Source organism: Nyctereutes procyonoides, unplaced genomic scaffold, assembly GCF_905146905.1.
Source record: "Nyctereutes procyonoides isolate TBG_1078 unplaced genomic scaffold, NYPRO_anot_genome, whole genome shotgun sequence".
NCBI lineage: Eukaryota > Metazoa > Chordata > Mammalia > Carnivora > Canidae > Nyctereutes > Nyctereutes procyonoides.
This window is the reverse complement of record NW_026575033.1, coordinates 8,570,368-8,587,393: the sequence shown is the minus strand read 5'-3', so window position 1 is coordinate 8,587,393 and position 17,026 is coordinate 8,570,368. Positions and strand designations below refer to the sequence as shown.

Below are 17,026 nucleotides of genomic sequence, written 5' to 3'. Positions count from 1 at the left end.
ACTTACAAAGCATGAATATAGCATGTAAACTGTATTTCAATAAAGCTATTTTATAAAATCAGTGGAGAATAAAAGGAACTATTCAACAAATAGACTTAAAACAACTGGGTATCCATCAGGAGAAAAAAATGAATACACAGCTATTTCCAAAAGACCAAAGATTATAGTATAATAAAAGTCAAAATATATATATATATATCTACTATAAAAAGATGTTTACAATAATCATAACATTACCAAATTCCCTCCTGTGGTCAAAAATTATATACTCACTGTATTTTGAAAGTCTACATTTTACAATATGGAATACCTCAATTCCTACAAACACATACACACACACACACACACACTCCTCTATCTTCAAGACCCAGATATATGATGGAAAATTTTAAAAATACTTGAAATTAGAGACACTGAGTTCCAAATCTACTTTTGCCACTCATTAGCTGTATGATCTTGAGCAAACAATCCTTTAAGTTTCATTTCTTCATCTGAAAAAGGCAATACCATCTCACTCATAGGGTTGTGACAGGGACTCAAGTAATGTATACAAAGTGCCTAGTATCCTGTCTCATAGGTAATCATAAATGTTTTCTTCCTCTTCTGTCTCTAGAATGTATTGTCCAATCACTCCAAGCTGTTAAAATCTCTACCTCTTAGCATACCATTTATATCATTTGACTAAAATATAGATGTTTCCTTTGACCAATCTTTTATTGCTGTCTTCAACTATTTAAATATTTAAATTCGGGAACCCTGGGTGGCGCAGTGGTTTGGCGCCAGCCTTTGGCCCAGGGTGTGATCCTGGAGACCCGGCATCGAATCCCACGTCGGGCTCCCAGTGCAGGGAGCCTGCTTCTCCCTCTGCCTATGTCTCTGTCTGTCTGTCTGTCTGTCTGTCTCTCTCTCTCTCTGTGTGTGTGTGACTATCATAAATAAAAATAAATAAATAAATAAATAAATAAATAAATAAATAAATAAATAAATAAATCTTTAAATTCTTACAGGTTTCTGTACCATCTACCTATCTAAATTATCTGTTAACTGAGATTTGGGACTACTTCTATTTTTTTTTTTTTTTTGGTATTCCCTAATCCAGTAACACATTTATCGTTAAGCCATTTTTAAAAATTGGTATGTCTAAAAGTTGATAAAAAATTCACTATATTATGACTTTCAGATCCAATCTTCATAAAACACCAATGTAAATGGTATTATTGCCTCCAATTTTCCTGATAAGGAAATTTAGACTCAGAGTTACTAGATAACAGTAGGGTGGATGCAGGCCCAAGAAACAGAGGCTCCTCCACCCACTCAGCAGACAATGGCCACCAACCTTTTAGTGCAGACTCTGAGCACCAAAGACTTTTTTTTTTGCCAAGGCTTTTTTTTTTTTGCCCATGAGATCTGCTTCAGCCAGATGCCAACTATGTATTGGCCTTTGACTGTTTACTTGTTTGCTTATTTTTAAGTAGGGTTCATGCCTAACACAGGGCTTGAACTCAAGACCCTGAAATTCAAGTCGCATGCTCTACTGACTGAGCCAGCTAGCCTCCTCTGACAGCATATTTGATCCAAGTCTCAGTTTCCTCCTCTGTGACAGAAATAATAACATCCAGGGTTGTTGTAAGAATAATTCAATACACTGGCATGCCAGGATGATATTATGTGCCTAATGGTTACTTTTATGGTTATCATTTGTATCCATTTATAAATTTATTTGTAAAAGTTATCTTGCTCTTTCTGATGAAAACCTAACATGTTCTTTGTACAGGATGCATTAGGGGAAATTTTTCATGTAGTTCTCTAGAATTTTAATATAAATGATGAAAAGGTAAGCTTGTAACATTTTAGACATGTTACAAAACCCACAGTAATTGAAAGAAAAGACTCGAACCCAAATCAAGTGGCTGGGCAAGACCTTGGTCTGTTCAAAGCATTGGACTTCCCTCAAAAAAGCTCACAAACTACGAAAAAGTCCAAGGGAACCATGAGAAAACAATAATTAATGGCTACAAATACTGTATTTCCATCCTCATGATAAAGTTTCTGTGCAGAACCATAAAGAGATCAATTCCACATTTCAGATTCTCCACCCAACTCTGAAGCCACCAACCAAACATCGGTGATAACTCTAGAAAACCAAGACCTTAGTAGCATCAATCATAAGTCAAATGTAATTTTATGAGCATTATCTCATTTTTTGCCCACTCAACAAATTGAACTGTATCCTCTCAAAATTCATGTTGATGTCCTAACCTCAGCATCTCAGTATGTTCCCTTATTTCAGTACAGAATCATTGAAAATGTAATTAGTTAAAATGAGGTCATGGAGGTGAATCCTAATCCAGCATGACTTTTTTTTTCTGGTTTCACCATGAGTTTCCTTTTTCTTTTTTCCTTTTCAAGTTTTTTATTTAAATTCTAGTGAGTTGACACCAATATGACTTATGATTTTATAAAAGGGGAAATCTGGACAGACGCACACAGGAAGAATGTCTTGTGAAGATGAAAGCAGAGATCAAGGTGATACTTCTACAAGCCAAGGGATGCTACAGATTGCAGGCAAACCACCAAAAGTTTGGTGAGAGGCATGGAACAGATTATTTCTCACACCACTGAGAAGAAAGCAACCCAGCCAACACCTCGATCTCAGACTTCTAGGCTCCAGAACTGTGAGACAATAAATTTGTTATTTAACCACCCCTCCAAATAAAGACATATAATAAAAATAAAAGATTAAACGGGATTATTAAACCAATAAACATAAGCTAAGGAAAAGTAACTGTTGAACATTAAGCTCAGAGTTTCTAAGTAGCCAAGATAAGAAAGAAAAAATGTTAAGTTAAAAATATTCACCTAATAAAATAACAAATACCAATTTTTAGAGCAAAAACATATCCTAATACTAAGCTCTCTGAATAAATTTTTATAAGGATTTTTGTAGAGTACTGATCATCATGCATCTTTCATATAAGTGAAAGGAAAATTTCTAGAAATATTTTTTTATATTCATTCTCAACAGAAGTAGAAAACATGGTATTTTATATATATATATATATAAAGATTTTGTTTATTTATTTGACAGAGAAAGAGCACAAGCATGGGGGAGCAGGAGAGGGAGAAGAAGGCCCACTATGAAGCAGGGAGTCAAATGCAGGGCTCACAATCCTAGGACCCTGGGATCATGACATGAGCTGACAGCAGATGCTTAATCAACTGAGCCACCCAGGTACCCTGAAGACACAGTATTAAACTACAACACAATTGAGATAATAAAGAGCTAAGACTGTTATTTAAGTACTTCCCTTTTTAGCCATTTACCTAGACCAATCTTGTCCTCTTGAATTCTCATCCTTTGCTTTTCAAACATTCATTTCTGGTTCTGATAGATTAGAGAGAGAGAGACAGACAATAATACCATCTGCCATGTATTGTTTATACACACAATCTCAACAGTCCTATAAGATATATATCATTATTGCCTATTTTGGTGGCAGCACCAGAGATGAAATTTGAAACCAGAACTTACTTCAAAAAGCTCAAAAATCACAATACTGAGAGGAATGTACCTCTCAGTCATTCCTATAAAATCAGACTCACTACCTATTATTAAAAGTCTTCAAGTACATGTGTGACAAATACTTTTAAGCTAAAAACTTATTTATCCTTAACTCCTTTCTTTCCCCCATCCATCCCCTCAAGTAGTTGCTTCACCAAATTTTCTCAAATGCTCCCCCTGTATTTCATTTCTACTTGCCTAAATCAAGTCCTTAGTATTTTTCTCTTCAACCATCACAATAAGACTACTCCAAATCCTTTCATATCTCCATCCTTAGAAGCTATAAACTCTTATGCTTATCTCTTTAAAACATAGATCTTATCACTTAGCACAGGCTGGAAGGGCTTTCACAATGTGGCCACACAATCCATCATCTGGTACTGCTCTCTATAAAATAGCCTCTTCTCCACATCAGGTGACTACAGAACAAAAGCACGCACAATGCTCTCTCTCAAAATCTGTGTCCCTGTTGTCATCTGCCTAGGATGCCTTTCTTTTCTACCAAGTATACTTCATACATCTTTCAAAAAATAGTTCAAATATTGCCTCTTCATGAGACCTTCCAAAGTATACCTGAATAGTTTGTTATACAACTTTATACCTATAGTATACCAGATCATGCCAAAACTTATACATTTCAAAATCCTTTACTAGACTATGTAATCCTAAATGGCCAGAAGCATGTATCTTTGTATTCCCAAATACCAATACAATATCTAGCACAAAAGCATTCAATAATGTTTGATAATTAAACTAATAAGAGTACACATTTACCAGTCATCTACATAAAATATCAGACCTCCAGAGGCAAGCTGACATTGTTTCAAAAACTGTAAGTTCTATCTGGCAAACTGGCCCTAATGAAAGTCATACATAATTCATCATACCTCTGCACCAAGGTAGACACAGCAATGCCTATGGGAAGACAAAAAAAATCCTGAAACAGCAATTTTACATAGATCAAAGTAGCTTAACAAGTGCTCAGCTGAGATCCTAGTGTTCCTCACTGGAATATACACAGTACACTGTTTTGAACTGAAAATTTAAGATATAATTTACTACTTAATTTCCAGAATCAGAGAGGAACTGCAGTGCAGCAAGACTCGTAAAAACTCAATTCTGAGGAGCACTACAATACTACAGGCCTTCCAGGATCCAGTGGCTACAAACCTGACAATAAATAACTAAATAAACTGGGCTCTCAGGTGAAGCTACTTAATATTTAGTCCTGTGCCTTTGATTATGTATTGAAAAATGTCTTCCAACAAGACAGTTCTAGTTTAGGATCTGCACCAAGATAATTGCTTTTTCTGCACGATCAAAATCTGCCAGTAAATAAATGTTTTGAGAAGTCTTCCATTGTTCTTGTTTCCTCAATAGAGTAAATCAGAATAATAGAAAATGTATTCCTAAAACTGGCTTACTCCTTGTGCAAAATATTTGTGTAAGATCATCCAAATCTATGGTTTACTAAGAATTTAGAAGCAGAGTTGAGGTTTTTTAATAGCAATTATCATCTTTTAATGAACTATAAAATTTGGGGGGTTATGTTTACAAATAACTGCCCACCCTACGCATTAAAATAGAAGGCCCACAAAAGGAAGGAATCTTTCATTTATTGGTACTAATGTATCCCATGAATCTAAAACTAGCTGACACAGAATAAGTACTCAGTAAATGTTTGTTAATCAAATAATTAAACAAAATGAATGAATCTCTACTTTTAGACCTAATTATATTAAGTTGAAAGTTTGCCAAAATCTACGTTTTTCAAATACATGATTTGTTTACATTAAATCTTTTTGTGATATATATCAGAGAACTTTACTAGAATATTTACTTTAAAAACGGCCTTGATCATTTTTCCAAGCCTTGGGAGTAGGGAGAAAATTCCCTGTCCCATCATCGTCAAGACTCTTCCTCAGAGATAGCTGACACTGTTATAAAGACTATGAACCATAGTCTTGTAAGGTCACTTACAGAATCTAAGAGGCCCAATTCTGTTTTGTTTTTCTTCACCTCTGATCTCATCCTTTCAATCAAGTATACAGTCAGATTCAGGAACAGCAATATTAAAAGACAGAGGGATGCCTGGGTGGCTCAGTCGGTTAAGCGGTTAAGCGTTTGCTTTTGGCTCAGGTCTATGATCCCAGGGTCCTGGGATCAAGCTCAGTGTCCCGCTCCCTGTTTAGCGGGGAGTCTGCTTCTCTCTCTCTTTGTTCCTCTACTCCCCTAACCACTTCCACTCATGTTTTCTCTCAAATGAGTAAATAAAATCTTAAAAAAAAAAATTAAAAGACAGCATAAGTTTAGGAGCATTTGAACAAAACAAGAAGTTGTATTTAATTATATATAGTCCTTTCCAGTTTTCCAGCTGTCATACTCTACCTAATATTTATGAAAGCAGCCTAAAATAAACATATCAAAATGCAGGTAAACAATTACAGACTATTAAACAATAACACTAGTCTTTTATTAAATATAAAAACAAGGGCAGCCCAGGTGGCTCAGTGGTTTAGCGCCGCCTTCAGCCCAGGGCGTGATCCTAGAGACCTGAGATCGAGTCCCACATCAAGCTCCCTGCATGGAGACCTCTGCCTGTCTCTCTGCCTCTCTCTCTGTGTCTCTCATGAATAAATAAAATCTTAAAAAATTTTTTTAAATAAAAAATAAAATAAACATACAATGAAATTTACCAAAAACTATCAACAAATATTACCTTATTAAGTTGCAAAAGATATGATATACAAAACCATCTCTAGATATGTGAGCCACTGGTAAAAAATACTGCTGGAGCAGATTTGATATGGATGATTATCTCAAATATCTTATTTCAGCTAATGATGTATAAAACACAGTTTTGTTACTGAACTATAACTGGCATGAAATACTATATTAGTTTTAAGTATACAACATAATGATTGGATATATATGTATATACTGCAAAATGATTACCACATTAAGTTTATTTAACATTATTACAATTATCATTTTTTTCTTATGCTGAGAACTTTCAAGATCTACTCTTAGCAACTTCCAAATACACAACACAGTATTGTTAACTATACCCACCTTGCTATACACTACATACTCAATATTTATTGATCCTGTACCTTTTGACCATCTTCTTCCATTTCTCTCACCCCTCTACTCCCCACTTCTGGCAACTACTGATCAGATCTCTGTATATAGGAGTTCAAAGATTTTTTAGATTCCACATTAAGTGAGATCATATGGTAGTGGTCTAGGTAATTTTTTTAACGTACTGAGTTTCAACCAAATTACTGAAGATTCTGTATGCTTAACATATGTGCATATATTTCTTATGAATTTATGTATAAACATACATAATGCATTAAGACACAACAGCTTGGTGCCATCATTTGTAATAATAAAACATTATAAATGAACTAAATATCCATTAAAAAGAATAATACAACATACAGTAGAATATTATGCAGCCTTTAAAAAGAGCAAGGTAGTGCAGCCCTGATGGCTCAGCGGTTTGGCACCGCCTTCAGCCAGGGGTTCATGATCCTGGAGACCTGGGATTGAGGCCCACATCGGGTTCTCTGCATGGAGCCTGCTTCTCCCTCTGCCTGTATCTCTGCCTCTCTCTCTCTCTCTCTCTCTCTCTCTCTCTCTCTCATAAATAAATAAAATCTTTTAAAAAATAAAATAAATAAAAAGAGCAAGGTAGATTCCTATGTGTGAATGTAGAACAAACCACAAGATACCCAATCCAGTGAGAAAATTCAAAGTGCATTAGGCTTCCCTGTATGCACACACCCATATATGCATCAGTAGGTGCCAGAAATAGGGAAATATAAATATATAAATGATTGTATAGAGGAAGAATATTTCTGGATGGATACATAGTAAATTAGAAAGAGTGATTATCTTTTGGAGAGGAGTCAGGGAACTAAAGAAGGAGGGAGAATAGTTTTCACTGAGTACTCTTCTGTTCCATTTATATTTTTTTCCTGTGCATGTATTACATTTTTAGTTCCAAAAACAAGATATTATTTCCTATTTTTTAAGCTGGAATTTTTATAATAAAAAATGTAATTAAAAACTAACTTTAGGGGGCACCAGGGTGGTTGAGCACCTGCCTCTGGCTCAGTCGTGATCCCAGGGTCCTGGGATGGAGTCCTACATCAGGCTCCCTGTAGGAAGCCTGCTTCTACCTCTGCCTGTGTCTCAGCCTCTCTCTCTATGTCTCTCACAAATAACAAATAAAATCTTTAAAAATAAATCAAATCAAATCTAACTTTAGAGAAAAAGAATAGGGACACCTGGCAGCTCAGCTGGTAGAGAATGAGACTCTTGATCTCAGGGTGACTGAGTTCAAGCCCCATGGTGGGGTGTAGAATGTACTTTAAAAAAAAAAAAAAGAAAGCGCCCCCATCCAGTCCCGCCCCCTGCGTCCCCGGGCCCCCTCCCCGGGGGGGATGGGGTGGAAGAAGGAAAGAAAAGGGATGCCTGGGTGGCTCGGTGGTTGAGTGTCTGCCTTTGGCTCAGGGCATGATTCCAGAATCCGGGATTGAGTCCCTCATCAGGCTCCCTGTGAGGACCTTGCTTCTCCTCCCTCTGCCTACATTTCTGCCTCTGTGTGTCTCTCATGAATAAATAAATTAATAACTCTCTAAAAAAAAGAAAAGAAAAAATAGAATAATATATCTTTATTTTTTAAGGAAAAAAATAGATACCAAAACAGACATCAAAAAAGGGAGAGGTTTTTTTATGGAAGAGGATTGTTATCTACATGCCAATTAACTCAGCCAAGATTAGTGAGATCAACATGCCCTTCCCTGTACTGGATGTTAAACTGCTGAACAGTCAGTGTTTTTAAGAGTTGTTGGGAGGGGAAGAGGATCTAAAGATCTAACATGAAGTAATTTGTTTTCTAGAACACGAACATTAAGAAAACACAGGAGCATTTTAGAGCTAAAAGGATTTTGGACATCACGTACCCCATACCCCATGATCCCATTTTACAGATAAATGTATTTTCACAGGGACTAAATAACTAATCTAAGATCACAAAGTGATCTTGTAAGATCCAGCACTAAAATCAAAATCTCTGAGCCCCCAGTTCAGTAGTAATTCCTATATACTGAGAGGAGACACAAATACTTGTATGTATTGTTCTAACAGCTATCTGAAAACAGTACATAGAACAGAGTTTTACCATATTCCCCTTATATAGTCTCAGATTAAACTACTTTATAAACAGGATATAAAATAATACAGAAAAAAAACGTAACAAATACTGCTACAAAACTTAAGTGTACATGCATGCACACATGTTAGGGATTGTATTGTTTTCTTTCAGAATTCACATACTGAAGCCCTAACCCTTATTATGACTGTATTTGGAGATGGGGCCTTTAGGAGCACAAAAGCATTATATTAATAACAACTAAACCCAGATTACAAGGAGACTGGTCTACTTTGATTTTATACACTGCTGCTCCAATGGAAATTTTTACAAAAAATGTCTGACTTTCATAACTTAAAAAAAATTAAATAAAAACCAACCCTAAAATACATAAACAAACACTCAAGTCTGTCAATAAATGCTCCTAGCACAAATCTTTAAAATATCATTTATACGGACAACTGGGTGGCTCAGCGGTTAAGCACCTGCCTTCGGCCCAGGGCGTGATCCTGGAGTCCCAGGACTGAGTCCCACATCAGGCTCCCTGCATGGAGCCTGCTTCTCCCTGTGTCTCTGCCCCTCTCTCTCTGTGTGTCTCTCATGAATAAATAAATAAAATCTTCAAATACCATTTCTAGAGACGCCTGGGTGGTTCAGGGGTTGAGCGTCTGCCTTTGGCTCAAGCTGTGACCCCAGGGTCCTGGGATTGAGTCTCGCATCTGGCTCCCCAAGGGGAAACCTGCTTCTCCCTCTGCCTATGTCTCCAGCTCTGTGTGTCCCTCGTGAATAAGTATAAAATCTTTAAAAATATATATATCATTTCTAGGTTACTGTAAATGTAACTAACTTTGTACACAAAGTAGATATGCCTATAGGAAAGCAAACCAAAAAATGCTGCTCCATAATAAATATAAATTTTCCAAGTTAAAAAACAGAAAAATTCAGCAATATAAACTCTTGATACTCACAACTTGGTTGATAATAATTCTTGAGAGAATTATGCTTAGCGGGGGGGTGGGGAATAATCCCCAAAGATTTCATGCTACATAATTCCATTTAAACATTCTTGAAATAACAAAATTATAGAAATGGAGAGCAAATTAGTAGTTGCCAGGTTTCGGGAGGGAGTGAAGGGGGGTTACAAAAGGGCAATCTGAAGTTGATAAAGATGTTCTATTTTGGGGGATCCCTGGGTGGCTCAAGAGGTTTAGCACCTGCCTTCCACCCAGGGCGTGATCCTGGATTCCCAGGGTTGGGTCCACCTTGGGCTCCCTGCATAGAGCCTGATTCTCCCTCTGCCTATGTCTCTCTCTCTCTCTCTCCCTCTCCCTCTCTCTCCCCCTGTGTGTCTTTATGAATAAATAAATAAGATCTTTAAAAAAAAATGTTCTATGTCTCGACTGTTGTTGGCAGGTACACAAATATACACATGAGAAACTCCACAGAACTAAATGTATGTGTGTGTACACATGAACACAAATAAGATTACAGAAATATGAATATGATAAGTGGAGAATATCAATTAATGCTGGTTGTAATACTGTACTATGGTTATGAGACATGTTACCATTGGAGGAAAATGAGTGCTGGAACAACAAGCTCTCTGTGTATTATTTTTTACAACTGCATGTGACTCTACAATTATCTCAAAATAGACGGTTAATTTAAAAAGTGAAAAATCCTATCAAAGGACAAAAATATAAAGATATTTTTGTTTAGTTTTGGCAAGCATTTATCTTCTTACAGGGTTATTTCAAATGCAACTTTATGGAAAGAAAGTATACTTTTATGTACTTTTACTCAACTAAATCTTAATATTAATATATCCCTCTTTGAATATTCCTCATAAACCTCATCAAGGCTTAATATTATCTTATACATGTGTTTGTATTCTCCACTAGAATACAAATTCCATTAAGTCAGAATATCGTTTCATTCAGTGTTGTATTCCTATCACCTAGGTCAAAGCTTGCCACCTTGCAAGTCCAAATAAATGAGTGAAGTGAATGGTATTATAAAGTCTTTCTTATCCACTGTGTATATTGTCCAATAAAAATGTTTATTTTTAACCTATACCAAATACCCTAATGACAGATTCCCACTACTCACTTGCCTGTTAGCTGATACAGGTTAAGTGCAATCCTGACTTAAATACAGTTTGCCACACACATTATATAATCCAAAGTAAATGAACTTTAATTTATCCACTGTTCTCTTCCAATTTGGACAGACAACCACAGTTCAATCATCTTTAGGTATTTCACTGGTCTTAAAAGTATATTCTCAAAAATTGGAGAAGAAAAGATAATACACAACTTACAGACTTATTACTAATAACAGTTATTACTAAAAACTAAAAACCTCACTATGGGCCAAGCAATGCACTGATAGTGTCACGTGCAATCCCATCATAACTCTGAAGTAAGTGCTAGTGTTGTCTTCGTTTTTAAAATAAGAAAAACTAAGGCTTAAAATTTTAAAATTTGCCCAAGATCCCAAACTAGTAAGAAAGCCAGGATTTCATCATAGATGTGTCTTACATCAAAGCCTTCACCACTAACTAAACTAATTGAACTGAAAAATACATCTGTTTTTGGTAAAATAAATAAATCCACTGGATTTCAAATAAGGTAATGTACATAAAATATAAACACTGGCATATAAATAGCTTAGCTGCTAAAATTCGAGGACTTTGAAGATTAAAAGTCTAGTTAGCTGAATATTAGAATTACATTATTAAAATGTCAAAAATAGTAACTCAATTGAACCCAAATCAAATCACATTTAAGCCTCAGAGATCCCAAGTCCAAAAGAAATATGAAATGTCAAAAACTTAAATATTTTTCAAGAGCACCTGGGTGGCTCAGTTGGTTAAGTTTCTGACTTTTGATTTTGGCTAAGGTCATGGTCTCCAGGTTGTGAGATGGAGCCCTGCCACGGCTAGGTCTTAAGATTCTCTCTCCTTCTCCCTCTGCCCCCCCACCCCCAATCCCCGCTCCCGCTCCCAAGGGCTCTCTCTCTTAAAATCAAAAACAAAGATAAACTTAAATACTTCTTTTAAAAAATAAACTGTTATTTCCCAAACAACAATCCTGAATGCCAGAACACATTTACTACTACATTGCCAGGTGAGCAGGGGAGCTGAACTAAGAAAATGTAACTCTACACATGAACGGTAAGCAACAAATTAAAATACGGTTCTTTCGCAAGACTGAAACATCAGGGATCCCTGGGTGGCGCAGCGGTTTGGCGCCTGCCTTTGGCCCAGGGCGCGATCCTGGAGACCCGGGATCGAATCCCACATCGAATCCCACATCGAATCCCACATCGGGCTCCCGGTGCATGGAGCCTGCTTCTCTCTCTGCCTGTGTCTCTGCCCCCCCCCCCTCTATCATAAATAAATAAATTAAAAAAAAAAAAGACTGAAACATCACTGCAACTAAGTATATTAAGAAGAAAAAGCTGTTGTGCTTCAGCTTTCCAGTGCTTGCAAAATAAGGATAAAATTTTCTCTTGCATTTACCTTGTAAGTTTTAACTCAATCTGAAAGACTAACAAAGCAATTCTGCAAATGTGAAGTACTAAACCAAGGGTCAAAAACTCAAATGCCTAAAAATGCCATGTATGTTTTGATTTTTTAAATGTCGTTAACTAACTACAATCCACACACATACAACAAAAAATCATACTATAAATTTAAGCCACTGAAATGGCTAAAATTATAAGACAGCTGATACCAAGTATTGGTGAGAATGTAGAGCTACTAGAACTCTCACACACTGCCACATGTAATGTAAATATGGTACAACCACTTCAGAAATCATCTACTAAATCTGAACACAGGCATACCCTAGTGTGACCCAGTAACTCAACTCAAAGGTGATCCAACAAAAATGCACAGACATACTTATTCATTAAAAACTATGTTCAAGAATGTTCAAAACTGTTTTTAACAGGCAAAAATTAGAAACATTCCACGGCTAGCCAGCAGTAAAATGAGAAAATAAAATGCGGTATATTCATACAATGTAACAATATACAAGAATGAGACTACAGAAGCTGTTTCTACATCACAGTGAATGGATCTCACAAAATGCTGAAAGAAAGCAGCCCATTCCTATAAAGTTCAAAGAAAGAACAAAAAAAGTGAAAAATGAATCAACAGTGTCAGAATGTAGGGTTAGAAATCAGAAATTACATATGGGGGGCATCCCTGGGTGGCTCAGCGGTTTGGCGCCTGCCTTCTGCCCAGGGCATGATCTTGGAGTACCGGGATCGAGTCCCACATCAGATTCCCTGCATGGAGTCTGCTTCTCCCTCTGCCTGTATCTCTGCACCTCTCTCTCTCTCTCTCTCTCTCTCTCTCTCTCTCTCTCTCATGAATAAATAAAATCTTTTTATTTAAAATTACATATGGGAAAGGATACTGATGAAGAGGAACAAGAGCAGGACTTCTGGGGGGTACAGATTATGTCCTATTTCTTGATCACAGTACTGATTATAAGTTATGTGTTCATCTTGTGGAAATTCCAAAAACTTATGATTTTATACGCTTTTCCTTGGGTATGTATACCTCAGTAAAAGCTTTTAATACACACACACGTACCCACACACAGAAGATTACACGGAGCCCAAACAAAAATATTTCTGCAGGCAGATTTAACTTATCAGAGCAGATTCGTTTATGACCTCTTGACTAAGGAAACACTGTACAATCTTACCTTTAAAGAATAGCAAAGAAAAAAAAAATAAAAGCAAAATAAAGCTGTGATGCTAGATGATCGTCAGCAACTAACAAAATTTAAGTTTCTCCTGACAGCATGACCTCTTAGGATGTGTTTAGTTTAATTGCCTCATGCACTTAACAAATCAAGGCTGTTTTCTTTTCTTTCTTTTTTTTTTTTTTTTCATTCGTAAGCATTTATTGAGCGCTGACTGGGTGCCCAGTGCTGGATAGGGAGGGCCAGGGTGCCTGAGGGCCACCTCCATCCTCATGGGGTCTCTTTCAGCTGTACTCTCAGGCCCTGCTCTCTTACCAGGCCTCCAGGCTGGGGCAAGGGTCCAGAGGCAGGTCCTTGGTCAAGGCTGTTTTCAAAGATACAGCAAAGAACCCAGTAAACAGTAAAAAGCAATCTAAAAATTTAAATTTAAGTGTAAAACTCCAAAGCAGCCATTAAATCACCAACACAAACCTCTTTCCTGATTCCTGAGCTACTTTACTTGCCACTCACTGATAGGAAGCCATTTGCTCCCATCTAAAAGGAGTCAGAACTTACATACTACTCAGTTACCAAGAAGTCCACAGCAGAAAAGAGGAGCCTCAGGCTTCACCAAGGCAAGTTAAAGCAAGCCCTAGAGAACCTACATACATAACTCAGTTATTTAATCAAATATCTGTTAAATGACTATAAGATTTTTAAATGCTTTCTTTTGCAATAACCACCTATTCTCTCAAAACCCTATTATCCCAATTACTTTCCTTTTCTGAGGTATGGAATGATCCTCACCTTTGAGCCATTGCCAGTATCTTTCCTCCATCTGCCATCTTCACCTGTTTGCAATATCCTGTCACCCTGCCTTATGTTTCATGTCCCAAATCTACTACCTCTTCGTATTAGAAAATGCTAGAAAGATACCACATTAAATCGGATGCCAGCATTTTTTAAAATGCCTTTCTGTATGTAACAAAACTACCCTTCAAGGTCCCTGTACTATTCAAACATTGATCAAATTACTTTGAGCCACAGCTCACACAACCAGCAAAAAGTTTACCTTGAAAATGCAAAGTTGCTAGTCCAAAGTGATAAATTTCCAACAATAAAGTAACCATTCTTTACAAAACACTTCAAGTTACAAATTAATCTTCTGAGAACATCAATCTGGACAAATACATCTGCATGAAAGTCAAGTCCATCACAGCAATCTTCTTTAAAAAGTAAATCTCTGGGAAAACACTTAATAATCCTCATAGAGCAAATAATTGCTAAAAAAAAAAAAAAACAACTGACAAAAATGTATTGATGTCCAAGTTAAGTTGCCTATCAAATCATTTTAAGACCTAAAAAACTGTTTAGAATGCCCAAGAAAGACTTCCCCTTTCGGTTTAGAACCAGTCAATACACACTGAGAAGCAAAAAACAAAAATCTGACACCTGCTCTCCTTCTTGCTTAAGAGCAACATTCTGCAAGATAGATTGCATTTACACTAATAATCGTAAGCTCTACTCACAACTAAAAAGTTGCAAGACAATATTATTGATAACGACAAGTGAAAAAGTAAAAAACACCAACCGCCCTAAGATACTCGAACCAAGTGCTCAGTCGCACACGAGCGGACGCTGCACAGGACTCTTTCTCAAGGCTCGGCGCTAAGAGCTGGCTTGATACAAAGTTGCAGAGCACAGGATCCCTGCCGACACCCAGCAAACTTTATCTTGGCTTCAGGAAAACTACGCTGAAATGCAAGTCTTGAGAAATGCCTCCTCTAAACTCTCTCGACTAAACCTAAGCACGACATAAAAGCCACTGTCCCTTCACGCCTAATCCTTAGAAAGCATTTCCTGCCTGGAAAAATCTTTCTCCCAGAAGCCTTACACAAACTTTTTCCGTTCTTTCAACCTACTCCGGGAAGCCTTAAGCCCGCCCATCACCTCCCGCCCCCTACCCACACACACCCACTGGGGAACCTCAGCACTCGGCAGATACCACTCCACACGGGCACGCAAAACCCATGTGCCTGCAAACCCAGCCCCTTTCCACACCCCCCGGAAACGACACCCCCTTTCCCACACACCGCACGCCGCAGCCCATCCCCCTTCCTCCCCGCCCCCACTCCCAGCACCCCAGACCAGCCACCCACGTTCCGGGGAACCCAGCCTCCCCTTACTCCCCGGCTCGCCGAGGGCCGTGGGGAGGGGAAGCAGGAAGACGGAAGGAGGGCTCAGGCCCGGCCTAGGCCTCCCAGATCGCCCAGGGAGGTGAAGGGGGAGGGGGGGGACCCGCGGGCAAAGCCCGTTGCAGGGCCTCATCCGGGCCCCCTCCGGCCGCAGGCCTTCCCTCCGCCGCCGCCCCAAGGCCCGGGCAGCCCTCCCAGCCCGGACCAAACTCACTTGCCAGCCGCGGTCCGTCGAGAACCCCGCTGCTGCCTCCTGCGCCGGCTGTGGCTCCTGCACCCGGACCCCCCAGGTCCGGCTTCTTGGGCCCCGGGGGCGGCCCGGCTCCCCCGCCCGGTACCGCTCCGGGCGGAAAGGCGGCCACGGGCGCGCCCGCCAGAGCCAGGGGGACGCTGTTGCTATGGAGGCCGAGGCCCGGGGCAGCTCCGGCGGCCGGGTCCTCATGCAGGAACTGACACTCCTCCCCGTAGAAGCAAGTCTTATCCTTAGCGTAGTAGCGGCAGTACTTGAGCTTCACTCCCGCCGCCGCCCCGCCGGGGACACCCCCGACCCCCGGCGGGGCCACCACCGCCACTGCCGCCGCCAGCGAGGAGGAGGAAGGGGAGGCGGCGGCCGAGGGGGGCGGGAGGCCGCCGCCACTGTTCATGGCAACGCCGCAGCCTCGTCTTCCGCTGCCGCCCGAGGAGGAGCCGCCGCCGCCGCCGCCGCCGCCGCCGCCGCCGCCACCATAGACCGGGGAGGGAAGGAGGACGCTGCCGGTGCCGGATAAAAGCCTGGGCGGGTGGGTCTGTCCCGCTGCGGGAGCCGGAGCCGCCCGGGGAGAGGGGGGGAGGGGAGAGGGGAGGGAGGAGGGGGTAGGAGGGAGGGGAGGGGAGGGGGAGAGTTGGGATTCTCTCTCACTCACTCTCTCCTTCTCTTTTCTTAAAGGGGCCGCGCGGGACGACGGGGTGGGCGCACGGGCCCAGACGGGGCCTTCGAGGGCGCGGGCCAGAGAGGGGGGAACGGCGGCGGCGGGCGGGCTGGGAGGGTGGAGAGGCCGGTTTATTTTTAAATTCTGCCTCCACTCGCTCGCTCGCGCTCTGGTTCCTCCGACTTGTTTATTCCATTTTCCTCTTCCTGAGAGGGCCGTGGCCGCTGCGCAGGCGCGCCGAGGCGCGGTGGCTTGTGGGTAGCGGGAGCGCGAGGGGAAGCGGCGCCGGGCGTCCGGCCCCCGGGGCATCCGCGAGCGGGCCGGCGGGTTCGCGGGCCGTCGGCGGTGGCCTCCGCGGGCGCGGATCCGGGTGGCGGAGTTCTCACGAGACGAGCGCCTGCCTTTCTTTCTTTCTTTCTTTCTTTCTTTCTTTCTTTCTTTCTTTCTTCTTCTTCTTCTTCTTTTTTTTTTTTGGTATATCCTCTCACTTACAAAACCAG

The 17,026-nt window shown here is 40.1% G+C and overlaps 1 protein-coding gene across 7 annotated transcripts in view; it reads right to left on the bottom strand.

Moving 5' to 3' along the window:
* PAN3 (poly(A) specific ribonuclease subunit PAN3) overlaps positions 1-16,747 on the bottom strand; it is a 137,020-nt gene extending 120,273 nt beyond the window's left edge. For 3 of the 7 annotated variants that reach the window (XM_055317198.1, XM_055317201.1, XM_055317203.1), the window contains exon 1: positions 15,833-16,746. In XM_055317198.1, the coding sequence (XP_055173173.1) occupies positions 15,833-16,262 (430 nt within the window). In that variant the 5' untranslated portion in view covers positions 16,263-16,746. Of the gene's footprint in view, positions 1-15,832 lie in introns of all 7 variants that reach the window. The other 4 variants (XM_055317202.1, XM_055317204.1, XM_055317199.1 and 1 more) reach the window with 3 other exon arrangements.
* Between the last annotated feature and the right edge of the window lie 279 nt (positions 16,748-17,026).